Here is a 25,841-nt window from a genome sequence, read left to right as displayed (position 1 = left end):
TGTCCCCCGGTGTCACCCGGTGTCCCTCAGTGTCACCTGGTGTCATCTCCGGTGTCACCCGGTGTCCCCTGATGTCCCTCGGTGCCTCCCGGTGTCCCCCAGTGTCACCCGGTGTCCCCCGATGTCCCCTGATGTCCCTCGGTGCCTCCTGGTGCCCTCTGATGTCCCTCGGTGCCCCCTGATGTCCTTCGGTGCCTCTCGGTGCCCCCCGATGTCCCTCGGTGTCTCCCGGTGTCCCCCGATGTCCCTCGGTGCCAACCGGTGTCATCCGGTGTCCCTCGGTGTCACCCGGTGCCCCCTGATGTCCCTCAGTGTCACCCGATGTCCCTCGGTGTCACTCGGTGTCCCCTGATATTCCTCAGTGTCACCCAGTGCCCCCTGATGTCCCTCAGTGTCACCCGATGTCCCTCGGTGCCTCCCGGTGTCCCTCGATGTCCCTCGGTTTCACTCGGTGTCCCCTGATGTCCCTCGATGCCTCCCAGTGTCCCCCGATGTCCCTCGGTGCCTCCCGGTGTCCCTCGATGTCCCTCAGTGTCATCCGGTGTCCCTCGGTGTCACCCAGTGCCCCCTGATGTCCCTCAGTGTCCCTCGATGTCCCTTGGTGTCACCCGGTGTCCCTCGATGTCCCTCGGTGTCACTCGGTGTCCCCTGATGTCCCTCGATGCCTCCCAGTGTCCCCCGATGTCCCTTGGTGTCACCCGGTGTCCCTCGGTGCCTCCCGGTGCCCCCCAATGTCCCTTGGTGTCACCCGGTGTCCCTCGGTGTCACTCGGTGTCCCCTGATGTCCCTCGATGCCTCCCAGTGTCCCCCGATGTCCCTTGGTATCCCCCAGCACTGCCTGGTGTCTCCCACTCTCCTCCACTGTCCCCCAGTGTCCCTCAGTGCCACCCGGTGTCCTCCTGTGTGTCCCCTGGTGTCCCCCAGTATCCCCCGGTGTCCTCTGGTGTCCCCCAGTGTCTCTCCTTGTCCCCTGGTGTCCCCTGGTTCCTTCCGGTGTCCCCCGGTGTCTCTCCTTGTCCCCTGCTGTCCCCCGCTGTCCCCCAGCACCTCCTGGTGTCCCCCACTGTCCCCTAGTGTCCCTCGGCGTCTCCCGGTGTCACCTGGTGCTCCCCGGTGTCCCCCAGTGTCTTTTCTTGTCCCCTGGTATCCCTCAGTGCCTCCCAGTGTCCCCCACTGTCCCCCAGTGTCCCCCGGTGCTCCCCAGTGTCCCCCGGTGCTCCCCAGTGTCCCCCAGTGTCCCCTGGTGCTTCCCAGTGTCCCCCGGTGCTCCCCAGTGTCCCCCAGTGTCCCCTGGTGCTTCCCAGTGTCCCCCGGTGCCTCTACTGGTGCCCCCGGTGCTCCCCAGTGTCCCCTGGTGTCCCCCGGTGCTCCCCAGTGCCCCCCAGTGTCCCCCGGTGCCCCCCAGTGTCCCCGGTGCTCCCCAGTGTCCCCTGGTACCCCCCAGTGCCCCCGGTGCTCCCCAGTGTCCCCCGGTGCTCCCCAGTGTCCCCCAGTGTCCCTCGGTGCTCCCCAGTGTCCCCTGGTGCTCCCCAGTGTCCCCTGGTGTCCCCTGGTACCCCCACAGTGTCCCCTGGTACCCCCCAGTGTCCCCCGGTTCTCCCCACTGTCCCAGAGTGTTTCCCGGTGCTCCCCAGTGTCCCCCAGTGTCCCCCGGCCCTTCCCAGTGTCCCCCGATGCCTCTCCCGGTGCCTCCTGGCCCTTCCCGGTGCCCCCCGGTGCTCCCCAGTGTCCCCCGGTGCTCCCCAGTGTCCCCAGTGTCCCCCGGTGCTCCCCAGTGTCCCCTGGTACTCCCCAGTGCCCTCGGTGCCCCCCAGTGTCCCCCAGTGTCCCCCGGTGCCTCTTCCGGTGCCCCTGGTGCTCCCCAGTGCCCCCGGTGCCTCTCCCGGTGCCCCCGGTGCCTCTCCCGGTGCCTCTCCCGGTGCCTCTCCCGGTTCCTCTCCCGGTTCCTCTCCCGGTTCCTCTCCCGGTGCCCCCGCCCCTCACGGCCGCTCTCCCGGCAGAAGGCGGAGTCGGAGGAGCTGGAGACGCCGAAGCCGCAGGTGAAGCTGCGGCGGGCGGTGTCCGAGGTGGCCCGCCCGGCCTCCACGCCGCCCATCATCGCCTCGGCCGTCAAGGACGACGACGACGAGGACCGGATCATCGCCGAGCTGGAGGTGAGCGCGGAGGGGCCGCGGGACCCCCGCCCCGCCCGCACCGGGGGCGGCCCGGGGTGGGCTTTGGGCTGTGACACCGCCGGTACCGGCACCGGCACCGCGGGGACAGGGCGGTGACACCGCCAGGGACAGGGCGGTGACATCCCCGGTACCGGCACCGCGGGGACGGGGCTGTGACACCGCCGGGGCCCAGGGGACAGGGCGGTGACATCCCCGGTACCGGCACCGCGGGGACAGGGCGGTGACACCGCCGGGGACGCAGGGACAGGGCGGTAGCACCGCCGGGGACAGGGCGGTGACACCGCCGGTACCGGCACCGCGGGGACGGGGCTGTGACACCGCCGGGGCCCAGGGGACAGGGCGGTGACATCCCCGGTACCGCCACCGGCACCGCGGGGACAGGGCGGTGGCACCGCCGGGGACAGGGCGGTGACACCGCCGGTACCGGTACCGGCACCGCGGGGACAGGGCGGTGACACCGCCAGGGACGCGGGAACAGGGCGGTGACACAGCCAGGGCCGCGGGGACAGGGTGGTGACACCACCGGGGACGGGGCTGTGACACCACCGGGGACGCGGGGACAGGGCGGTGACACCGCCGGGGATGGGGCGGTGACACCGCTGGGGACAGGGCGGTGACACCGCCGGGGACAGGGCGGTGACACCGCCGGGGACAGGGCGGTGACACCACCGGGGACAGGAGCTGGGTCCTCCCCCCGCGCCTCCCTCCCGCCCCGGGCTTTGAACCGGACTCACCTGGTCCTGAGCGCTGCACAGGTGATCCAGCGGGGAGGGGAGGGGGTTTCCTTGGATGGGTTTTCCTTGGATTCTTTTTTCTTGGATGTTTTTCTCTTTGGATGTTTTTTTCCTTGGATGGTTTTTCTTTGGATGATTTTTCTTGGAAGGTTTTTCATTGGTTTTTTGGGGTTTTTTATATTTTTTGGATGGTTTTTCGTTGGATTTTTTTAAAATGTTTTTTTCTTTGGATGGTTTTTCCTGTGATGGTTTTTCTTAGGAAGGTTTTTCCTTTGGATGTTTTTCCTTTGGATGTTTTTTTCTTTGGATGATTTTTCTTAGAAGGTTTTTCATTGGAATTTTTTTTTGATGGTTTTTCTTTGGATTTATTTTTTTAATGTTAGGACCTTCTTAGGAAGGTTTTTAATTTGGTTGTTTTTGCCTTGAATGTTATTTTTCTTGGATGGTTTTCCCCCAGAAGGGAGGAGAACTGGGCATGGTGCAGGTGTGGGACAGGTGATGGCACTGGGGACAGGTGATGGTGCAGGGGACAGGAGGTGGCACCGGAGACAGGTGATGGCACAGGGGACAGGTGATGGCACAGGGGACAGGTGATGCTGCAGGTGTGGGACAGGTGATGATGCTGCAGGCACAGGAACTGGACCAGTGATACTGCCAGACTGGACCAGTGACCCTGCTGGCCAGGGGACCGGTGACACTGCTGGCCAGGGGACTGGTGACACTGCTGCCCATGGGACAGGTGTCACTGCTGCCCAGGAGACAGGTGACTCTCCTGCCCAGGGGACAGGTGGCACAGCTGCCCAGGGGACAGGTGACTCTCCTGCCCAGGGGACAGGTGGCACAGCTGCCCAGGGGACAGGTGACTCTCCTGGCCAGGGCACAGGTGACACTGCTGCCCATGGGACAGGTGTCACTGCTGCCCAGGGGACAGGTGACACTGCTGGCCAGGGCACAGGTGACACTGCTGTCCAGGGGACAGGTGACTCTCCTGGCCAGGGGACAGGTGGCACAGCTGCCCAGGGGACAGGTGACTCTCCTGGCCAGGGGACAGGTGGCACAGCTGCCCAGGGGACAGGTGACTCTCCTGGCCAGGGCACAGGTGACACTACTGGCCAGGGGCTTGATGGCACTGCTGCCCAGAGGACAGGTGACTCTCCTGGCCAGGGCACAGGTGACACTACTGGCCAGGGGCTTGATGGCACTGCTGGCCAGGGGACAGGTGGCACTGCTGCCCAGGGGACAGGTGGCACTGCTGCCCAGGGGACAGGTGACACTGCTGTCCAGGGGACAGGTGACTCTCCTGGCCAGGGCACAGGTGACACTACTGGCCAGGGGCTTGATGGCACTGCTGACCAGGGGACAGGTGACACTGCTGACCAGGGGACAGGTGACACTGCTGCCCAGGGGACAGGTGGCACAGCTGCCCAGGGGACAGGTGACTCTCCTGGCCAGGGGACAGGTGTCACTGCTGCCCAGGGGACAGGTGACACTGCTGCCCAGGGTACAGGTGACACTACTGGCCAGGGGCTTGATGGCACTGCTGCCCAGGGGACAGGTGACACTGCTGGCCAGGGCACAGGTGACTCTCCTGCCCAGGGGACAGGTGACACTGCTGACCAGGGGACAGGTGACTCTCCTGGCCAGGGCACAGGTGACACTACTGGCCAGGGCACAGGTGACACTGCTGCCCAGGGGACAGGTGACACTGCTGGCCAGGGCACAGGTGACACTGCTGTCCAGGGGACAGGTGACTCTCCTGGCCAGGGGACAGGTGACACTGCTGCCCATGGGACAGGTGTCACTGCTGCCCAGGGGACAGGTGACACTGCTGTCCAGGGCACAGGTGACACTGCTGCCCATGGGACCAGTGACACTGCTGACCAGGGGACAGGTGACACTGCTGCCCAGGGGACCAGTGACACTGCTGCCCAGGGGACCGGTGACACCGCTGCCCAGGGGACAGGTGACACTGCTGCCCAGGGGACAGGTGACACTGCTGGCCAGGGGCTTGATGGCACTGCTGACCAGGGGACAGGTGACACTGCTGCCCATGGGACAGGTGTCACTGCTGCCCAGGGGACAGGTGACACTGCTGGACAGGGGACAGGTGACACTGCTGCCCAGGGCACAGGTGTCCCCGTCAGCAGTTCAGGTGCCAGTGCTGCCTCTCACCTGGCACCGCCCCAGCCCCGCCCGGCCCGGCCCGGCCCGGCGCGGCCCGCGCTCCCTCACGGGGCCGTGTTTGACTCCCCAGGTGTTTCAGCCGAGCTCCGCCTCCCCCCTCCTCCCCTCGCCCCGCTGCGACCCCCTCGAGGCCACCCCGGTGTCCCCCCCGGGCCACCCCGGCCCGTGGCCCAGCGGAGCAGCCCCAGGACGGAAGGTAACAGCTCCACGGGGCTGCGCTCTCACCGCCTTCCTCCTCCTCTTCTCCACTCACTCCTGCTTCTTTTCTCTGATTTAACGCACTAATTAACGGCTAATTAACGGCTTCGCACCGCTCACGGCACTGACGCGGCACCGGAGGCAGCACTGACCCGCGGCACCGCCACTCTGGGGGTCCCGGGGGGCGCACGGGGGACCCCGGCCCGGGGGCACGGGAAGGGAAGGGAAGGGTCGGAGCGGGATCCCGCGGGTTGGAGCTGCCTGGAGCCGGGTCCGGGCCCGTCCCAGCGCTCCGGGCTGGGCTCTGTGGGTGGAGAGAGTCTGGAGAGGGGCTGGGGTGGAGCAGGGAATGCCCAGGATGGAGCAGGGAATGCTCAGGATGGAGAAAGGAGAGGGGATAGGATGGAGCAGGGAATGCCCAGGGTGGGAAAAGCAGGAGGAAAATGCCTGGAGAGTGCATGAGATAGAGCAGGGAATGCTCAGGGTGGGAAAAGCAGGAGGAAAATGCCTGGAGAGTGCATGGGATGGAGCAGAGAATGCTCAGGATGGAGAAAGGAGGAGGAAAATGCCTGGAGAATCGCTGGGATGGAGTAGGGAATGTCCAGGATGGAGAAAAGAGGAGGAAAGTGCCTGGAGAATGCCCAGAACACAGTAGGGAATGCCCAGGATGGAGAAAAGAGGAGGAAAATGCCTGGAGAGTGGTTGGGGTGGAGCAGGGAATGCCCAGGATGGAGAGAACTGAAGGAAAACCCCTGGAGAGTGGACAGAATGGAGTAGGGAATGTGAGGATGGAGCAGGGAATGCCCAGGGTGGGAAAAGCAGGAGGAAAATGCCTGGAGAGTGGACAGGATGGACCAGGGAATGCCCAGGATGGAGAGAACTGAAGGAAAACCCCTGGAGAGTGGACAAGATGGAACAGGGAATGCCCAGATGGAGAAAAGAGGAGGAAAATGCCTGGGGAATGGCTGGGGTGGAGCAGGGAACGCCAGGATGGAGCAGAGAATGCCCAGGGAGGAAAATGCCTGGGGGAGGAACTGGGATGGAGCAGGGAATTCCCAGGGTAGGAAGAACTGAAGGAAAATGCCTGGAGAATGGACAGGATGGAGCAGGGAATGTGAGGATGGAGCAGGGAATGCTCAGGGTGGAGAGAACTGAAGGAAAACCCCTGGAGAGTGGACAGGATGGAGCAGGGAATGCCCAGGATGGAGTAGGGAAGGCCCAGGATGGAGCAGAAAATGCCCCCAGTTTGTACCAGTGCCCCCAGTCTGCACCAGCACAGAGAAATTCCAGCTGGGTTTCTGCTGGTTTCAGCAGGATTTTCCAGAGGTGTTCCAGCAGTGCAGAAACACCAGCCTGGATTTTGATTTAAAGGTTTTTTGCTCCAATGAGACGTCAGGGCTGGAGGAGGGAGCTGAGCACCCCCTTCCAGTCTGTGCTGTGGGTCCCACAGGGGTGTGGGGCTGGAGGAGGGGGATGAACATTCCCTGTCCAGCCCCTGTCTGTGCTCTGGGTCCCTGCGGGGTGTCAGGGTTGGACAGGAGGGAGCTGAGCTTCCCCTCCATCCCCTGTCCTTGCTCTAGATCCCACTGGGATGTCAGGGCTGGACAGGAGGGAGCTGAACATCCCTTTCCACCCCCTGTCCGTGCTCTAGATCCCACTGGGATGTCAGGGCTGGAGGAGGGAGCTGAACATCCCTTTCCAGTCCCTATGCGTGCTGTGGGTCCTGGTGGGTGTGTGGGATGGGCAGGAGGGAGCTGAACATCCCTTTCCATCCCCTGTCCGTGCTCTGGATCCTACAGGGATGGTCAGGGCTGGAGGAAGGAGCTGAACATCCCTTTCCATCCCCTGTCCGTGCTCTAGATCCCACTGGGATGTCAGGGCTGGAGGAGGGAGCTGAGAGTCTCCTTCCAGTCCCTGTCCATGTTTAGAATCCTGGTGGGTGTGTGGGATGGGCAGGAGGGAGCTGAACCTCCCTTTCCAGCTCCTGTCCGTGCTCTGGATCCCTTTGGGATGTCAGGGCTGGACAGGAGGGAGCTGAACATTCCCTTCCATCCCCTGTCCACGCTGTGGATCCCTGTGGGATGTCAGGGCTGGAGGAGGGAGCTGAACATCCCTTTCCATCCCCTGTCCGTGCTCTAGATCCCACTGGGATGTCAGGGCTGGAGGAGGGAGCTGAACATCCCTTTCCAGTCCCTGTCCGTGCTGTGGGTCCTGGTGGGTGTGTGGGATGGGCAGGAGGGAGCTGAACATCCCTTTCCAGCCCCTGTCCCTGCTGTCCCTCCCAGTGGGATGTGTGGGATGGGCAGGAGGGGGCTGAGCCCCTCCCCAGCCCCTGTTCGTGCTCTGGACAGGAGGGAATTGAATGTCCCTTTCCAGCCCCTGTCCACGCTGTGGATCCCACTGGGATGTCAGGGTGGGACAGGAGGGAGCTGAGCCCCTCCCCAGCCCCTCTCCTTGCTCTGGATCCCACTGGGATGTAGGGTTGGACAGGAGGAGGGAGCTGAGTGTCCCCTTCCAGTCCCTGTCCATGCTCAAGATCCCGATGGGGTCTCAGGGCTGGAGGAAGAAGCTGAACATCCCTTTCCATCCCCTGTCCATGCTCTGGATCCCTGTGGGATGTCAGGGTGGGACAGGATGGAGCTCATTTTCCCCTCTGTCCCCTGTCCTTGCTGAGGATCCTTTTGGGATGTCAGGGCTGGAGGAGGGAGCTGAGCCCCTCTCCATCCCCTGTCCTTGCTCTGGATCCCTTTAGGATATCAGGATGGGACAGGATGGAGCCGATCTTCCCCTTCATCCCCTGTCCATGCTCTGGATCCCTTTGGGATGTCAGGGTGGGACAGGATGGAGCTGAACCTCCTCTTCCATTCCCTGTCCATGCTTTGAATCCTGGTGGGATGGAAGCTGGACAGGATGGAGCTGAGCTTCCCCTCTGTCCCCTGTCCATGTTCTGGATCCCTTTGGGATGTCAGGGCTGGACAGGAGGGAGCTGAACATCCTCTTCCATTCCCTGTCAGTGTTTTGGGTCCTGGTGGGATGGAGGACTGGACAGGATGGAGCTGAACATTCCCCTCCATCCCCTGTCCATGCTCTGGATCCCTGTGGGATGTCAGGGCTGGAGGAGGGAACTGAGCTTCCCCTCCATCCCCTGTCCATGCTCTGGATCCCTTTGGGATGGAGGGCTGGACAGGATGGAGCTGAACCTCCCTTTCCATCCCCTGTCCATGCTCTGGATCCCTTTGGGATATCAGGATGGGACAGGATGGAGCCGATCTTCCCCTCCATCCCCTGTCCATGCTCTGGATCCCTTTGGGATATCAGGGTGGGACAGGATGGAGCCGATCTTCCCCTCCATCCCCTGTCCATGCTCTGGATCCCTTTGGGATGTCAGGGTGGGACAGGATGGAGCTGAACCTCGCTTTCCAGCTCCTATCCCTGCTGCAGATCCCACTGGGATTTATGGGATGGGCAGGAGGGAACTGAGCCCCCCTCCCTCCCCAAACTCCGGCACTCCGCCGTGCCCGGCACCACCGCCCTGGGGTGGGGGTCACCCCAATAATTCTCGGCGCCCCGTGGTGCCTCCCCAGCCAAACCCCGCTCCCTGCCGGCCCCTAACCTGTCTGAATTCTCTACCCAGGAGCCGCTGGCGCCGGCAGCCCCGGCGGGCCGGGCGTTCTCCCTGCCCCAGATCGTGCTCACCGAGTGGGTGTCGGAGCCGCCGTCCCCCGAGGCCGAGCCGGAGCCGTGGGGCAGCGCAGCAGCAGCAGCAGCGGGGCAGCAGCTGCCACCCGAGGGGACAAGGACAGCCCGTGTGGCAGCTCCTGGCAGCTCCCCAAAATCCCCGCCGGGGGCACAGGAGCGCCCCCCGGCCCCTCGCACATCCCGGGCGTTTCCTTTGGCGGCGCCGCCGTTCCCGAGGGATCAAAGGCGGGGACGAGGAGGGGACGCGGCTCTGGACAAGGCTTGTCCCCGATGTCCCCTGGCTGCGCAGCGTCCTCGGAGCCGCGGGGAAGGCGCCGGAGCTGCGGGGGCCGCGCTGCCCTCGGTGGGTGCCGGGATCGGTGCCCAAATTCCCCACGGGGATCTCCGAAGAGGAGCCAGGATCGCTCCTGGACGCTCTGCTGGAGCTGCCGAAGGCGCAGGGAGGGAGGAGAGCCCGGGCCGAGAGCCGCCGGTGCCGCATCCCGGGATTGCCGGGGGCAGGGATCCAGCGGGACATTCCTGGCAGGAGCAGAGCAGGGATCCAAAGGGACATTCCTGGCAGGAACAGAGCAGGGATCCAAAGGGACATTCCTGGCCGGAGCAGAGCAGAGATCCAGCGGGACATTCCTGGAAGGAGCAGGGCAGGGATCCAGCGGGACATTCCTGGCAGGAGCAGGGCAGGGATCCAGCGGGACACTCCTGGCAGGAACGGGGCAGGGATCCAGCGGGACATTCCTGGCAGGAGCAGGGCAGGGATCCAGCGGGACACTCCTGTCCAGACCAGAGCAGGGATCCAGCGGGACATTCCCGGCAGGAATGGGGCAGGGATCCAGTGGGACACTCCTGGCAGGAGCAGGGCAGGGATCCAGCGGGACACTCCTGTCCAGAGCAGAGCAGGGATCCAGCGGGACAATCCCGGCCGGAGCAGCCCCTGGAGCAGATCCCTGCCACGGCACCTCCGGGATGGGATGGAGCAGCTCCGGCTGCCGGGGGTGACCCCGGAGCGGCAGGGACGGCCCCGCAGGGGCTCTGCAGAGGCCGCTCGTCCCCCTCGGGCAAAAAGGAGATTTACGAGGACACCTTCGAGCGGCTGGACAGCCTGGAGGAAACCATCCGCGAGCTGGAAATGACCATCAGCGAGATCAGCGGCCACCCCGCCGTGGAGCTGGCGCTCCCCAAGGACCAGCCGGGATCCCGGGAGGCCGAGAAGAGCCCGGGGGACCTCGGGCACGGCAGTGAGGACGGTGACACCGCGCTGGACCTCAGCCAGGCCAAGGGTGGCACTGCCAAGTGTCTGTCTGCCAGCAGGACCAAGCCAGCGCTGCTGCCCAAGCCGCGGCTGCCCCCCGGCACTGCCCAGGTTCATTTTCTCTTCTCCCCCGCGCCCTGCTCTGCCCCGGGTCCGCTCCGGTGTCTCCTCCTCTGGCTGCTCCCTCTCTGTGGCTCCATCTTCGGCAGTGCCGGGGCGGGGAGCGGGTTCTCCTCTTCTCCCCGGCACTCGGAGGGGTTTGGGGAGGGCAGGAAGGAGCGAGGCGGCGGGGAAGGGAGAGGGGCCCGGGTGGCGCTGGCTGATCCCGTTCTGGAATTAGACCCTGGGTGAGGCGGATTCTTCCGCCCTGGAAGGGGTTTTGGAGTGGCAGGTCCAGGGTGGGCGTCCCACGGGATCCACGGGCATCCTGCGGGATCCTCGAGCATCCTGTGGGATCTAGGAGCATCCCACGGGATCCACGAGCATCCCACGGGATCCACGGGCATCCTGTGGGATCCAGGAGCATCCTATGGGATCTAGGAGCATCCCACGGGATCCTCGAGCATCCTGTGGGATCCATGGGCATCCCACAGGATCCATGGGCATCCCAGGACGTCCAAGAGCATCCCAAGGGATCCAGGATCATCCTATGGGTTCCAAGAGCATCCTATGGGATCCACAAGCATCCTATGGGGTTCTAAGAACATGCCACGGGATCCAAGAAAATCCCAAGGGATCCTATGGGATCCACGAGCATCCCACAGGATCCACGGGCATCCTGTGGGATCCAGGAGCATCCTATGGGATCTAGGAGCATCCCACGGGATGCTCGAGCATCCTGTGGGATCTAGGAGCATCCCACGGGGCCCACGAGTATCCCATGGGGTCCGTGAGCATCCCAAGGGGTCCAGGAGTATTCTACGGGATCCACGGGCATCCTGTGGGATCTAGGAGCATCTCACAGGATCCAGGAGCATCCTGTGGGATCCAGGAGCATCCCACCAGGTCCAAGAGCATCCCAAGGGGTCCAAGAGCATCCCACGGGATCCACGAGCATCCTGTGGGGTTCTAAGAGCATGCCACGGGATCCAAGAGGATTCTACGGGATTCAGGAGCATTCCAGGGGGTCCAAGAGCATTCTACAGGATCCAGGAGCATCCCATGGGTTCCAAGAGCATCCCACGGGATCCACGAGCATCCTATGGGATCCAGGAGCATCCCACAGGGTCCAGGAGCATTCCACGGGATCCACGAGCATCCTATGGGGTTTTAAGAGCGTGCCACGGGATCCAAGAGCATTCTATGGGATTCAGGAGCATTCCAGGGGGTCCAAGAGCATCCCACGGGATCCACGAGCATCCTATGGGATCCAGGGGCATCCCACGGGATCCACGAGCATCCCACGGGATCCACAAGCATCCTATGGGACCCACGAGCATCCCACGGGATCCACGAGCATCCTATGGGATCCAGGAGCATCCTATGGGGTCCAGGACCAACCCCGAGGATCCCCGGGGTTCACCTGAGCCACGGATTTCCTCACCCAGGCTGGAACGGGACAGGCAGGAGGCCACGGGGGGGGACACCTGGCACGGGAGGGGACACGCGGGGGGACACTGCTGTGGCGAGTCTCTGTATCCTCACCTGTGAATAAACTCCTCTACCTGCAAATAAACTCCTCTACCTGTGAATAAACTCCTCTACCTGTGAATAAACTCCTCTGTATTCCCACTGCCGCCGTTCCCACCTGGAATCTGCTTTCTCTGCCTTGCCGCCGCCTCTTTCCCTCTCTCTCGGCCCCGCGGGCCGCCCCGTCCCGCCCTCGGTGTCCCGGTGTTTGCCGTGTCTGCCCTAAACCCCCTCTCGGGTGGCTCCCGGTAAGTCCCGGCCGGGTTTGGAGCTCACGGTGACATCACCCTCACCTGTCACTGTCACCGCGCTGGTGGCACGGGGAGAGGGGCTCCAACAGGCGATTTTAACCCTTTTTTTTCCCCCGGATTTTTCTTTTTTTTGTGTGTCCCGGCAGAGCGGCGGCGTCTCCATCCCGGCCATGAAGGTGGTGAACCCGCGGCTGAAGCAGGGCCAGCAGGGCAGCCCCGACAAGGGCAAACACATCAAGCAGCGCATGGAGTTCATGAGGATCCAGGGCCAGCAGCAGGTACAGCACCCCTAGAGCCGGCCCGGGGCTGCCCCGCCGCCCTGGCACCGCCCTGGGCACGGCCTGAGCCGGGGACACCCTTGGGGGGATCATTTTGGGGTTGGGTTCGCTGTTTCTCGGTGTGGGGTGATCATTTTTAGATTTGGGTTCGCTGTTTCTCGGTGTGGGGTGATCATTTTTGGGGTTGAGTTCGCTTTTCTCAGTGCGGGGTGATCATTTTTGGGGTTGGGTTTGCTGTTTCTGAGTACGGGGTGATCATTTTTGGATTTGAGTTCGCTCTTTCTCAGTGCAGGGTGATCATTTTTGGATTTGAGTTCGCTTTTCTCAGTTCAGGGTGATCATTTTTGGGGTTGGTTTCCTTTTTTTCAGTGCGGGGTGATCATTTTTGGTGTTGGGTTCGCTTTTCTCAGTGTAGGGTGATCATTTTTGGGGTTGTGTTCACTCTCGGTGCAGGGTGATCATTTTTGGGGTTGGGTTCGCTCTCAGTGCTGGGTGATCATTTTTGGGGCTGAGTTCGCTCTTTCTGAGTGTGGGGTGATCATTTTTAGATTTGGGTTCGCTCTTTCTCAGTGTGGCGTGATCATTTTTGGATTTGAGTTTGCTCTTTCTCGGTGCAGGGTGATCATTTTTGGGGTTGGGTTCGCTTTTCTCAGTTCGGGGTGATCATTTTTGGATTTGAGTTCGCTCTTTCTCAGTGAGGGGTGATCATTTTTGGATTTGGGTTCGCTCTTTCTCAGTGCAGGGTGATCATTTTTGGGGTTGGGTTCGCTCTTTCTGAGTGTGGGGTGATCATTTTTGGGGTTGGGTTCAATTTTCTCGGTGCAGGGTGATCATTTTTGGATTTGGTTTCGCTCTTTCTCAGTTCGGGGTGATCATTTTTGGATTTGAGTTCGCTCTTTCTCAGTGCTGGGTGATCATTTTTGGATTTGAGTTCGCTCTTTCTCAGTGCTGGGTGATCATTTTTGGATTTGAGTTCGCTCTTTCTCAGTGCAGGGTGATCATTTTTGGATTTGAGTTCGCTCTTTCTCAGTGCTGGGTGATCATTTTTGGGGTTGGGTTCGCTCTTTCTGAGTGCAGGGTGATCATTTTTGATTTGAGTTCGCTTTTCTCAGTGTGGGGTGATCATTTTTGGATTTGGGTTCAATTTTCTCAGTGCAGAGTGATAATTTTGGGGTTGGGTTGGCTCTTTCTCAGTGTGGGGTGATAATTTTGGAGTTGGGTTCAATTTTCTCAGTTCGGGGTGATCATTTTTGGATTTGAGTTCGCTCTTTCTCGGTGCAGGGTGATCATTTTTGGGGTTGGGTTCGCTCTTTCTCAGTGCAGGGTGATCATTTTTGGGGTTGGGTTTGCTCTTTCTCAGTGCAGGGTGATCATTTTTGGGGTTGGGTTTGCTCTTTCTCAGTGCGGGGTGATCATTTTTGCATTTGGGTTTGCTCTTTCTCAGTGCGGGGTGATCATTTTTGCATTTGGGTTCGCTCTTTCTCAGTGCAGGGTGATCATTTTTGGGGTTGGTTTCCTTTTTTTCAGTGCAGGGTGATCATTTTTGCATTTGGGTTCGCTCTTTCTCAGTGCTGGGTGATCATTTTTGGGGTTGTGTTCGCTCTTTCTCAGTGCGGGGTGATCATTTTTGGGGTTGGGTTCAATTTTCTCAGTTCGGGGTGATCATTTTTGGGGCTGGGTTCGTTCTTTCTGAGTGTAGGGTGATCATTTTTGGATTTGGATTCGCTTTTCTCAGTGCGGGGTGATCATTTTGGGGCTGGGTTCAATTTTCTCAGTGCAGGGTGATCATTTTTGGGGTTGGGTTCGCTTTTCTCAGTTCGGGGTGATCATTTTTAGATTTGGGTTTGCTTTTCTCGGTGCGGGGTGATCATTTTTGGGGCTGGGTTCGCTCATTCTGAGTGCAGGGTGATCATTTTTGGGGTTGGGTTCGCTTTTCTCAGTACTGGGTGATCATTTTTGGGGTTGGGTTCGCTCTTTCTCGGTGCTTTCTCGCCTTTGGCTGAGTCGCTTTTGTCCCCGGGTATTCTGTCCCCGCCTTGGGGACAAAGGGACAATGCAGGAGTGGCTCTTGTCACTCTGGGAGGTTGGGGACAGTGACAAAATTTCATCCTGAGAGTCACAAACTCCTCACTGTGGGGTGAGGCTGAAGCCGCAGCGGTTTGTCCCCAAGGCTCTGGGTGTCCCCTCACCCCAGGGGACAGTGCCACCCCCCTGGCCACGGGGGTGACGGTGGCAGAGCCACCTGAGCCTTGGGGACGGGGAATCCCTCCTGTCCCGGGGGGTTTTGGGGACCACAGAAGCAGCTCGTGGGGTGTCACAGGCGGGGTGGTGGCACTGGGACACGGTGGGGACAGGGCGAGCGGGCCACAGCAGCTGGAAGAGAAGAGTTTTGGGGGGTGGGATGGGGCACCCCCAGCCCCCTCCCCACCGCGGGTGTCGGGGCTCCCCCCTCTCCATCCCTGCTGTCACCCCAGTGCTGGCCGTGCATCCCCGGGTGGCCCTGGCCACCAGCCGGGCCACCACGGCCACTTGGGACCCTCCCTCTGTCCCTGCTGCCCTCCTGTCCCCTGCCCCAGCCCCCCGAGAGGGCTCGCCCTGCCCCCACTCTGTGTCTCGACCCCCTCCCCACCACCAAACCTCGCAATAAACCCGATTCTGCTCATTCTCGTGCATCCCTGTCCGACAATCCGAAGGTTTTTTTCACTACTCGGAGCAAGAATTATTTTTTTGGGGTGGTGTGGGGTGGAATTCGTGCAATTTGGGCAAAACGTGGAATGAGCAAAATTGACTTTTTTTGACAAAAAAGGTCAAACCCCGCCCGGGCTGCTCCGTTCCCAGTGGGAAAATCTCCCCAGGGTGGGTCCGAGCTCGGGGTGTCCCTGCCTGTCCCCTCCCGGGTGCGGGGTTGTCCCCGAGCTCGGGGTGTCCCCTCCTGCTGGCGGGGTTGTCCCCGAGCTCGGGGTGTCCCCGCTGTCCCCTCCCGGGTGCGGGGTTGTCCCCGAGCTCGGGGTGTCCCTGCCTGTCCCCTCCTGCTGGCGGGGGTGTCCCCGAGCTCGGGGTGTCCCTGCCTGTCCCCTCCTGCTGGCGGGGTTGTCCCCGAGCTCGGGGTGTCCCCTCCTGCTGGCGGGGTTGTCCCCGAGCTCGGGGTGTCCCTGCCTGTCCCCTCGCGGGTGCGGGGTTGTCCCCGAGCTCGGGGTGTCCCCTCCTGCTTGCGGGGTTGTCCCCGAGCTCGGGATGTCCCTGCTGTCCCCTCCGGAGCGCGGGGTTGTCGCACCCCCTGGAATCGGGGACAAACCGGGAATTCCCTCCGGATCCCCCCACGGAGGGGACAAACCCCACGGGAATCATGTCCCGACCCCGTGAGGCCACCAAGTCCCCTCCCCTGGTGTCACTCGCCCGCTCGGTGTCACCGCGCCACCGCCACCCCCCTGGCGCTGCTGGCCCTGCCGGGGTGACCTCAGCGTGACATTTCCTTGTGTCACTTTTGTCCCCATCCCCTCTGAGGGGGCCAGGCGGGGCTGGGGGACCCCTCCCCACATTCCCCGCGGGGTTCGGAGCGGGTGTCCCCACCCCCGGCACGGTGGGGACAAGGGACAGGGCGGGCACCGCCACCCGGGGGCTGTGCCCGCTCTAACGCTGCCCCTTCTTTGTCCCCCCTGTGCCTCCCCCGTGTCCCCTGTGTCCCCCTCTCTGTGCCTGTGTGTCCGCGTGGTGTCCGTCTGTCCGTCCGCTCCTCTCGGGGACCCTCCCCTGCCCGTGCAGTGACACGTGGGACCCGCTCTTGTCACCGTGCTCTTTGTGGTGGCCTTTTCCAGCTGCTTGACCTCAGGCCTTTGGCTCAGTGCTGCTTCTGAACGGACTCTTTGTGGTTCTCGGTCGTTTTGGGATTTGTTTTTTTTTTGGTTTGTTTTCCTGTCCTTGTTTTTCTTGTTTTTTTATTATTTTTTTCCTTTGTTTCGTCTTTTTTTTAAAGCTTTTTTCTTAATTTTCCTTTGTTTCGTCTTTTTTTTAAAAGCTTTTTTTTAATTTTACTTTGTTTCGTCTTTTTTTTAAAGCTTTTTTTTAATTTTCCTTTGTTTCGTCTTTTTTTTTTAAGCTTTTTTTTTTTTTTAATTTTACTTTGTTTCGTCTTTTTTAAGCGCTTTTTTTTTCCCTTTTTTTCGCTTTTTTTTCGTCTTTTTTCCATTTTTTTTCGGACTTTCCTCCCTTTTCTCCTCCTCCTCGTCCTCCTTGAATTTTGCTTTTCTTTCCAGGCCACTAGACCATCTAAAGAGGCCGCTGAGAGCTCCCCCGCGGTCTCAGAAAAAGCCGCGGCTGGCAGAACCTCCATCCCCGTATTGACTTCCTTCGGGGCCAGGAACTCCTCCATCTCCTTCTGAGCGCCCCTGCCAGCTCCTCCTCCTCCTCCTCTTCCTCCTCCGCCTCCTCTTCCTCCCTGGGACTTGGCTTCTCTTCTTGAGGCGCTCTGGAGGGGAAAAAAAAAACAAAATTTCGCCACTTGTGTCCCCTCCTCTTTCTGTTCGTGTTTTGTTGGTTTTTTTTCTTTTTTTGTCGTCTCCGCTCTGCAAAAAAAAAGAATTTTTTGTGTCTCGCCTGCTCCGCGCCTCGGCCCGGCCTCTGTGTCCTCCCCGCCATGGCCAACCAGCCACTTTCTGTTTCTCTCTTTTTTTCCCCTCTTTTCTCCTTTTTTTCCCTCTTTTCTCCTTTTTTTCCCTTTTTTCATCGCTGTTGGTTTGGTCCCCCCCTCTCTCCATTTTCCCCTTTCCCCCCTCCCCATTTTTTTTGGTTTTTTTGGGTTTTTTTCCTGTTTATTTAAGAACTCTCCGAGCTTCCCCTCGCCAGCGCCCAGCCCGGAGCAGCCTCCAGCTCCCAGCGGGAAGCACCGAGCGACCCCCGGAGCGACCCCCGGAGCGACCCCCGGAGCCACCCCCGAGGGGCCCGGGGGGCGCCGCGCTGTCCCCGCGGGAGGAGAGGACGGCCCCGGGCAGGGGGGGCGCGGGGACATCGCCGGTTGTCACCGCTGTCACCGCTGTGTCCCCTCGAGGGGGTCCCCGGGAGTGAATCGGGGAGGGGCTGCGGTGACGCCCGGGGGGGAGCGGGGATGTCCCCAAGGGGAGGGGACAGGACTGGAGACCCCCGGGGGGAGTGGCCCTGGCCCCTGAGGGGGTGGGTGGCCTGTGGACAGGTGTGTCACAGGTGTGCACAGGTGGGTGCCAGGTGTGCCACAGGTGTGTCACTGGTATGTCCAGGTGTGCCACAGGTGTGCCACAGGTGTGTCACTTGTATGTCCAGGTGTGCACAGGTGTGTCACTGGTATGTCCAGGTGTGCCACAGGTGTGCACAGGTGTGCCACTGGTATGTCCAGGTGTGCACAGGTGGGCTCCAGGTGTGCACAGGTGTGTCACTGGTATGTCCAGGTGTGCACAGGTGGGCTCCAGGTGTGCACAGGTGTGCCACTGGTATGTCCAGGTGTGCACAGGTGTGCACAGGTGTGCCACAGGTGTGCACAGGTGTGTCACTGGTATGTCCAGGTGTGCACAGGTGGGCCCCAGGTGGGCCCAAGTGGGTCCAGGTGGGCACAGGTGGGCACAGATGGGCCCCAGGTGCTCCTCTGGTATGCCCAGGTGCACCCAGCTGTGCCCAGGTGTGCACCAGCTGTGCCCAGGTGTGCCCAGATATGCCCAGGTGTGCCCAGATATGCCCAGGTGTGCACCAGCTGTGCCCAGGTGTGCTCTAGGTGTGCCCAGAAGTACCCAGGTGTGCCCAGATGTGCCCCAGGTGTACCCCAGGTGTGCACAGGTGTGCCCTGGGTGAATCCAGCTGTGCCCAGCTGTGCCCAGGTGCACTCCAGGTGTGCCCAGGTGAACCCATAGGTACCCCAGTTGTGCCCAGGTGTGCCCAGGTGTGCCCAGGTGCGCCCATAGGTACCCCAGGTGTGCCCAGGTGTGCCCAGGTGTGCCCAGGTGTGCCCAGGTGTGCCCAGGTGTGTGTGTGCGTGTGCAACACGAGATCCAATCACTCCTTGCGTTCTCTGTTTCGTCCTTGCGTTGATTATTTTCCTTTTCTCTCGGATTTCAATTCCTTTTTTCTTCCTTTCCCCCCTCCTCCTGTTTTTGTTTCGTTTTTCCGTTCGGTTTTTTTTCTTTTTTGTATCTCGATCATTTTTGTACAGAAGAAACGAGAGCCTTTTTTTGAATAACAAAGAGAAAAACACAAAAACGAAAAAAAAACCAAAAAAAAAAGACCAAAAAAAAGAAAGAAAAGAAAAAAAGGTAAAAAAAAAAATTAATCATGATGCAATTTCTTTGGATTGCAAAAAAAGCAACTCTTTACATTTAAGTGAAGTGTCTTAACATTTTATATTGTTTTAAAAAATATATTTACATATTATATATATATAATATACGTAATATAAATCTATATATAAATATTTAAAGAGGGGAAGTAAAAAAAAAAAAAAAACCTTTAAAAATGAAAGAAAAAAAAAAAGAAAAAAATAGAAGAGAAAAGAAGAGAAATCAATCACGGTCTTATTTCAAGGGGGTGGATTTGAAATCCCTGCGTAGGTTTAGAGCTCCTCGTGGTCTCCAGAGCGGCTTCCACTGAGTCCCCGCCCTCTTTTGTCCCCAACCCTGTCCCCAAGTGCCGGTGGTGGCCTTGGGGACATCCCCGCAGTCCCCAGCGCCAGCAGCAATAGCAGTTCCCTGATGCGTTCGGAATTAATTTAATTTTTAATTATGATGATGATGATTTTTTTCTTTTCTCGGTACCAAAGTGAATTTACTGTAGCAAAGCTTGCGGGGGTGGCACCTGGCGCTGTCCCCTCCCCTGTCGCCGCTGTCACTTTGTGTCACCCGAGGGGTGGCGGGCGCGCGGTGCCCACCCTGCTGCTGATGGGTGTGGAGGTGACAATGCCACCCCTGGGGGACACCGATATGGAGGGGTGACAATGCCACCCCCTTGGGGACATCGACATGGGGAGGTGACAATTGTCATCCCCTCAAAAATGTCACAGGGAGGTGACAATGCCACCCCCTTGGGGACATCGACATGGAGGGTGACAATTGTCATCCTCTGTGGGGACACCTCTATGGGGAGGTGACAATTGCCACCCCCTGGGGGACACCAACACGGAGGGTGACAATTGTCATCCTCTGTGGGGACACCCTCAAAAATGTCACAGGGAGGTGACAATGCCACTCCCTGGGGGACATCAACATGGGGAGGTGACAATGCCACCCCCTTGGAGACACCGACACGGAGGGTGACAATTGCCACCCTCTGGGGGACATCGACATGGAGGGTGACAATTGTCATCCTCTGTGGGGACACCCACATGGAGGGGTGACAATTGCCACCCTCCGTGGGGACACCTCTATGGGGAGTTGACAATGCCACCCCCTGGGGGACACCGACATGGAGGGTGACAATTGCCACCACCCCCTTTGGGGACACCTCTATGGGGAGGTGACAATTGCCATCCTCCATGGGGACACCCTCAGAAATGTCACAGGGAGGTGACAATTGCCACCACCCCCTTTGGGGATACCTACATGGGGAGGTGACAATTGCCGCCCTTGTGGGGACACCCACAGAAATGTCACGGGGGGTGACAATTGCCACCACCCCCTTTGGGGACACTTCTATGGGGAGGTGACAATTGCCACCCTTGTGGGGACACCCTCAAAAATGACATAAGGAGGGTGACAATTGTCATCTGCTGTGGGGACACCCGTATGAGGGGGTGACAATTGCCATCCTCCATGGGGACACCCTCAAAAATGTCATGGGGAGGTGACAATTGCCACCACCCCCTTTGGGGACACCCACATGGGGAGGTGACAATTGTCATCCTCCTTGGTGACACCCTCAGAAATGTTGGGGGGGGGTGACAATTGCCACCCTTGTGGTGACACCCACAGAAATGTCGGGGGGGTGACAATTGCCACCACCCCCTTTGGGGACACTTCTATGGGGAGGTGACAATTGCCATCCTCCATGGGGACACCCTCAAAAATGTCACAGGGAGGTGACAATTGCCACCACCCCCTTTGGGGATACCTACATGGGGAGGTGACAATTGCCACCCTTGTGGGGACACCCACAGAAATGTCACGGGGGGTGACAATTGCCACCACCCCCTCTGGGGACACCCACATGGGGAGGTGACAATTGCCATCCTCCTTGGTGACACCCTCAGAAATGTCACGGGGAGGTGACAATTGCCACCTTCCACGGGGATGTCCCCAAAAATGACACAAGGGGGGCTGTCCTTGGTGCCACCCCGGTGTCCCCACCTTGTTGTCCCCACCTCGATGTCCCCAAGCTGTCACAGATTTTGGGGGTGTTTTTTCCCCACTTTGTCCCCAAGCCCCAGCTCGGTGTCACTTGAGCCATGGGGAGGTGACAGCGCCAAGCCGGGAGGTGACAGCGCCAGGTGAGGGGGTGGCAGGTCCCGCCCTGTCCCCAAGCCCCCCCTCAGTGTCCCCTTTTCCCGCCGGGTGTCCCCGTGAGCGTGACGTCCCCGCGTGCGTGTGCGTCCGTCCCCTTCATGGCATCGTGCAAAAATCCCTCGCAAGAAGCAAGAAAACAACGACAAAACCAAAAATAAATCAAAATTAAAAACGAAAACTCCTCAATTCTGGTTGAAACCAGGAAAAAAAATTTAAAAAAAGACCAAAAAAAGAGGAAAAAATGTAAAAAACACCAAAAAAAGCCCCAAATCCAAGCGCTGCCTGCATGTGTCGGAGGCGCCCGCTGCATGCGCTCCCCGCTTCGCTCGTCTGGATGTTGTTTCAAAACGAACAAAAAAATAAAAATAAAAAGGCTACGACTGCGAAAAGGACAAAAAAAACAAAAAGAGAAGAACAAACTGAGAAGAAAAAGCGAAAAAAAAGAGGAAAAAAAAGCGAATTTCTGGTTCTTTTTCGAGGCTGTTTTGGGGTTTCTACGCCGTCGTGTCTCTCTCTCTCTCTCTCTCTCTCTCTCTTTCTTCCGCATGAATTTTCTCGTGAACTGTTTTAAAAAGGAAATAAAACGAACAAAAGGGGTGAAAACAAACAAATAAAAAAGAGTGGAAAACGGAGGGAATGTAAAAAAAAACAAACAGAAAAAAAAAAGGGAAAAAAAAGAAGAAAAATGTAAAAAAAAAAAAAAGCCTCGCGCAGGGGAAAAGCGGGGGAGGGGAGGGAGGGGACTCCCCTCCCCCCACCCTGTGCCACCCCTCCCTTCCCCCGCCGTGTCCCCAGTGTCGCCGTGGATGCCATGGGTAGTTGTGTGTGACCGTCGTAATTTCCCGTGACAAAAGGGTTGCTTTTTCTTATTTTCCTTTTTTCCCTTTATAACTTTTCTTTTCTATCAGAGTGTCTGGCTTTAATAAAATTACTTTTTTTTTTTAAATTTTGGCTTTTTGTGCTTTTTTACCCTCATTTTTTCCCACCTCTCCAGAGTGAGAATTTTGATGGGGTATCCTCAGTTCTTTAATTTCCTCCCCTCACATGCTCAGAGAAAAATGAGATTTATCCTCCCTAATTTTAAATCCAGGATTAAAAATTCCCAGCACCAGGAATTCGAGGTCTCTTCCCACCTCTCCCACCACCCAAAATTAGGAATTAACACCAGCAAAACCTTGAATAATCAGTTTATTTCCAATATATAGACCAGGACTGGAGGTGGGGGGCCAAAGCAGGAGGGATTTTTTGGGTTGGTTTGAGATTTTGGGTTTTTTGTTGGTTTTTTTTTAGTTTTGCAGATCCTGCCAGGAATGGGGGGTGGGAGGGTTTTTTTTTTGGGGGGTGGGACATGCAGGAGGGTTTTAAAAAGTCACCACTGGTCCAGCACGTCCCCTTGCTCAGGGCTGGCCTTTCCCAAAACTTCTTTAAAAAATCCTTTATAAATCCTTTGGGATATGTTACACGGGCAGTGACGATATTTACAGGGGGAAAAACAGACAAAAAACCAGAAAACAACCCCCAAAAAAATCAAAAATAAAGGAAAAACAAACGACTTTACAGCAAATATTTGCATAACGACACGGAGAGACACGGTGACAGGGGGTGTGACACGATGCCACCCAGTTGGTGGCACTTGTGTCCCCACGTGGCCAGGCCGGGGGTCTCCGTGCCCCCTTCCTAAAGTGCTTCTGGCCCGGGAGGGGACAGGGACAATCCAGGGAGGGCCACACGCGGGGTGGTGGCCCGTGGTGAGGGGTAAAGGATGGCAGTGTCCCCTCCCCTGCCGCGGGGTGTCCCTGTCCCCTCCTGGGCTCCTGGGGACCCCCCCAAGGCTCAGCAGAGCCCTCCCAGGTCAAGGTGACAGCGCTGAGGTCCCCAAGGGACCCCAGGACACGAGGGGGGGTCTCTGATCCCCAAAGTCCTCAGGGCCTGCAGAGTCCCCAGGGCCACCAGGGCAGGGGGCTCTCATTGAGGTCACCAGGGTCCCCAAGGTCCCCAGGGCAGGGGGCTCTGTCCCTGATGTCCCCAGGGTCCCCCAGGGCAGGGGTCTCTGTCCCTGATGTCCCCAGGGCAGGGGTGTCTCATTGAGGTCCCCAGGGTCCCCAAGGTCCCCAGGGCAGGAGTTTCTGACCCTGATGTCCCCAGGGTCCCCCAGGGCAGGCGGCTCTGTCCCTGATGTCCCCAGGGCAGGGGTGTCCCATCGAGGTCCCCAGGGTCCCTGATGTCCCCAGGGTCCCCCAGGGCAGGGGTCTCTGTCCCTGATGTCCCCAGGGTCCCCCAGGGCAGGGATGTCTGTCCCTGATGTCCCCAGGGTCCCCCAGGGCAGGGATGTCTGTCCCTGATGTCCCCAGGGTCCCCCAGGGCAGGGATGTCTGTCCCTGATGTCCCCAGGGCAGGGGTGTCTCATTGAGGTCCCCAGGGTCCTCGAGGTCCCCAGGGCAGGGGTCTCTGTCCCTGATGTCCCCAGGGTCCCCCAGGGCAGGGGGCTCTGTCCCTGATGTCCCCAGGGTCCCCCAGCAGAGGGGTCTGTGACACCGAGGTCCCCAGGGTCCCCCAGGGCAGGGGTCTCTGTCCCTGATGTCCCCAGGGCAGGGGTGTCCCATCGAGGTCCCCAGGGTCCCTGATGTCCCCAGGGTCCCCCAGGGCAGGGGTGCCTGTCCCTGATGTCCCCAGGGCAGGGGTGTCTCATCGAGGTCCCCAGGGTCCTCGAGGTCCCCAGGGCAGGGGTCTCTGTCCCTGATGTCCCCAGGGTCCCCCAGGGCAAGGGTGCCTGTCCCTGATGTCCCCAGGGCAGGGGTGTCTCATCGAGGTCCCCAGGGTCCTCGAGGTCCCCAGGGCAGGGGTCTCTGTCCCTGATGTCCCCAGGGTCCCCCAGGGCAGGGGGCTCTGTCCCTGATGTCCCCAGGGTCCCCCAGGGCAGGGGGCTCTGTCCCTGATGTCCCCAGGGTCCCCCAGGGCAGGGGGCTCTGTCCCTGATGTCCCCAGGGCAGGGGTGTCTCATTGAGGTCCCCAGGGTCCTCGAGGTCCCCAGGGCAGGGGTCTCTGTCCCTGATGTCCCCAGGGTCCCCCAGGGCAGGGGGCTCTGTCCCTGATGTCCCCAGGGTCCCCCAGCAGAGGGATCTGTGACACCGATGTCCCCAGGGTCCCCCAACACAGGGGTCTCTGTCCCTGATGTCCCCAGGGTCCCCCAGGGTAGGGGTCTCTCATTGAGGTCCCCAGGGTCCTCGAGGTCCCCAGGGCAGGAGTCTCTGACCCTCATGTCCCCAGGGTCCCCCAACACAGGAGTCTGTGACACCAATGTCCCCAGGGTCCCCAGGGTCCCCCAACGCACGGGTCTGTGACACCGAGGTCCCCAGGGTCCCCCCAACACAGGGGTCTGTGACACCGAGGTCCCCAGGGTCCCCCCAACACAGGGGTCTGTGACACCGAGGTCCCCAGGGTCCCCCAACACAGGGGTCTGTGACACCGATGTCCCCAGGGTCCCCAGGGTCCCCCAACGCACGGGTCTGTGACACCGAGGTCCCCAGGGTCCCCCCAACACAGGGGTCTGTGACACCGAGGTCCCCAGGGTCCCCCAACACAGGGGTCTGTGACACCGATGTCCCCAGGGTCCCCTAACACACGGGTCTGTGACACTGATGTCCCCAGGGTCCCCAGGGTCCCCAGCCCGGGGCAGGTCCCCGCCCGGAGCCCCCGCAGCTCCCAGGGAAGTGCCCGCACTTCGCTCCGCCGCGTCTGGGGACAGCAGCGCCACCACTGGGGACAGTCCCCAACAGCCCCCCGCCCCTCCTGGCACCGCCCGGGGACTGGGACTCCCCACGCGGTGTCCCCAAAGCGTGGGGGACGAGGTGGCTTTTGTCCCCCACAGCGCGGGGGCCACCGGGACCGGTTAAATAACAACAGCAGCTCATCCGGAGCACAATTAAATACGGGGACAAGGGACAATCGTTAAATTAAACACCGGCCGGGAGGGGTCACAGACACTGCGGGAAGCGCAGGGGGACACCGGGGCTGCCCGGGGGGCTCTTGGTGGCCGCGCCAGGGCCAGCAGCGCCAGGCGGGGCCGTGCCGGGAGCCGCGGGCCGGGCTTTGGTGGACTCCAGGCTGCTGAGCCCCGAGTCCTTGTCGCGACAGGGTCGCGGCGTCGCCTCCATCCCCAGCGATTCCTTCCACTCGTTGAAATTGAGGTCCTTGAGGCCGCCGGGCACCACCACGGTGTGGCGGCGCCAGCTGCTCTTCTTGCGCCGGGTCTCCGGGGAGTGAGCGCAGCGCAGGCGGACCCCGAGGTCATCGGCGGAGCCCCGCAGGTGCTGCCGGAGCTGCTCCCGCAGCGACGCCCGCCCCGCGGTCACCCAGCTCCGGTTGTCACCGCCGGTCACCTCCGCGGTGTCCCCAACCGGCCGCGGCCGCGCCAGCTTCCTGCGGGCCAGAGTGTCGCACTGGATCAGGCGGTGCGAGTTGAAGGAGGGCCGGCCGGGGGGTGGCTTGTCCTCGTCGCCTGTCGCCTGTCCCGCCCGTCGTGCGCTGTCGCGGCTCTCCGTGTCCGTCTCCATGTGGCTGAGCTCGTCGTCCGCCTCCTCGCCACGGCTCCCGGCCGCCGAGTGCGCCTCGGAGCACAGGCTGCGGTCCATGGTGGACAGCGTGGAGTAGCCGGACACGATGGAGCGGGCGTCCGGCGCCGGTTCGGACGCGCCGGGGCATTCCCGATCCGTCCTGGCTGTGCCAGGAGCCGCCGGCTCGGTGCCGGTGCCGGTGCCGGTGTCGGTGTGGCGGGAGGCTCTGCCCGGTGTCACCGCTGCGGGGTCCTGGCGCTCCTGCTGCCGGCCCGGGCTGTCCCTGCGCTCCGCGTCGTCGTCGGTGCTGCTCCCGACGCCTTCGGCCTCTCTCCTCTTCTTCCTCTTGCGGGCGGCGGCCGAGACGAAGGGGATGGCGAGGAGCTCCCGGTGCGGCGGCGCTCTGCGCGACGGCCACGTGCCCTGAGAGAGGGGACAG

The 25,841-nt window shown here is 60.4% G+C and overlaps 3 protein-coding genes and 1 long non-coding RNA gene across 8 annotated transcripts in view; 2 read left to right on the top strand and 2 right to left on the bottom strand.

Moving 5' to 3' along the window:
- Positions 1–16,408, top strand: part of SRCIN1 (SRC kinase signaling inhibitor 1) — a gene marked incomplete at its 5' end in the record, with an annotated part of 26,322 nt that extends 9,914 nt beyond the window's left edge. Inside the window, 5 exons of the mRNA XM_063425195.1 lie at positions 2,001–2,153; positions 5,163–5,288; positions 8,925–10,349; positions 12,265–12,396; positions 16,159–16,408. Coding sequence (XP_063281265.1) covers positions 2,001–2,153; positions 5,163–5,288; positions 8,925–10,349; positions 12,265–12,396; positions 16,159–16,161 — 1,839 coding nt within the window. The remainder of the gene's footprint in view (positions 1–2,000; positions 2,154–5,162; positions 5,289–8,924; positions 10,350–12,264; positions 12,397–16,158) is intronic.
- A 1,062-nt stretch (positions 16,409–17,470) lies between these two features.
- Positions 17,471–24,544, top strand: LOC134565579 (uncharacterized). 4 transcript variants are annotated; one of them, XR_010083943.1, is made up of 3 exons: positions 17,471–18,269; positions 18,321–23,991; positions 24,410–24,544. It is a non-coding gene; the product is annotated as an uncharacterized LOC134565579 (long non-coding RNA). The 4 variants fall into 4 exon arrangements; XR_010083941.1 differs by having other exon boundaries at positions 18,321–24,328; positions 24,410–24,533; XR_010083942.1 differs by having other exon boundaries at positions 18,321–24,319; positions 24,410–24,513.
- On the bottom strand, positions 22,020–24,108 carry LOC134565578 (collagen alpha-1(II) chain-like). Its single transcript, XM_063425200.1, has 2 exons — positions 23,218–24,108; positions 22,020–23,097 (listed from the first exon to the last, which is right to left on the bottom strand). The coding sequence occupies exons 1-2, from the start codon at positions 24,106–24,108 to the stop codon at positions 22,702–22,704; spliced, it is 1,287 nt and encodes a 428-aa protein (XP_063281270.1). The 3' UTR covers positions 22,020–22,701.
- Positions 22,020–25,841, bottom strand: part of ARHGAP23 (Rho GTPase activating protein 23) — a 50,224-nt gene continuing 46,402 nt past the window's right edge. For both annotated transcript variants that reach the window (XM_063425197.1, XM_063425196.1), the window contains one exon: positions 22,020–25,825. In XM_063425197.1, the coding sequence (XP_063281267.1) occupies positions 24,824–25,825 (1,002 nt within the window). In that variant the 3' untranslated portion in view covers positions 22,020–24,823. The remainder of the gene's footprint in view (positions 25,826–25,841) is intronic.

Source organism: Prinia subflava, unplaced genomic scaffold (genome assembly GCF_021018805.1).
Source record: "Prinia subflava isolate CZ2003 ecotype Zambia unplaced genomic scaffold, Cam_Psub_1.2 scaffold_58_NEW, whole genome shotgun sequence".
NCBI classification, from domain to species: Eukaryota; Metazoa; Chordata; class Aves; order Passeriformes; family Cisticolidae; genus Prinia; species Prinia subflava.
Note: the sequence above shows the minus strand (reverse complement) of the source record. Positions and strands in the feature narration are given on the sequence as shown.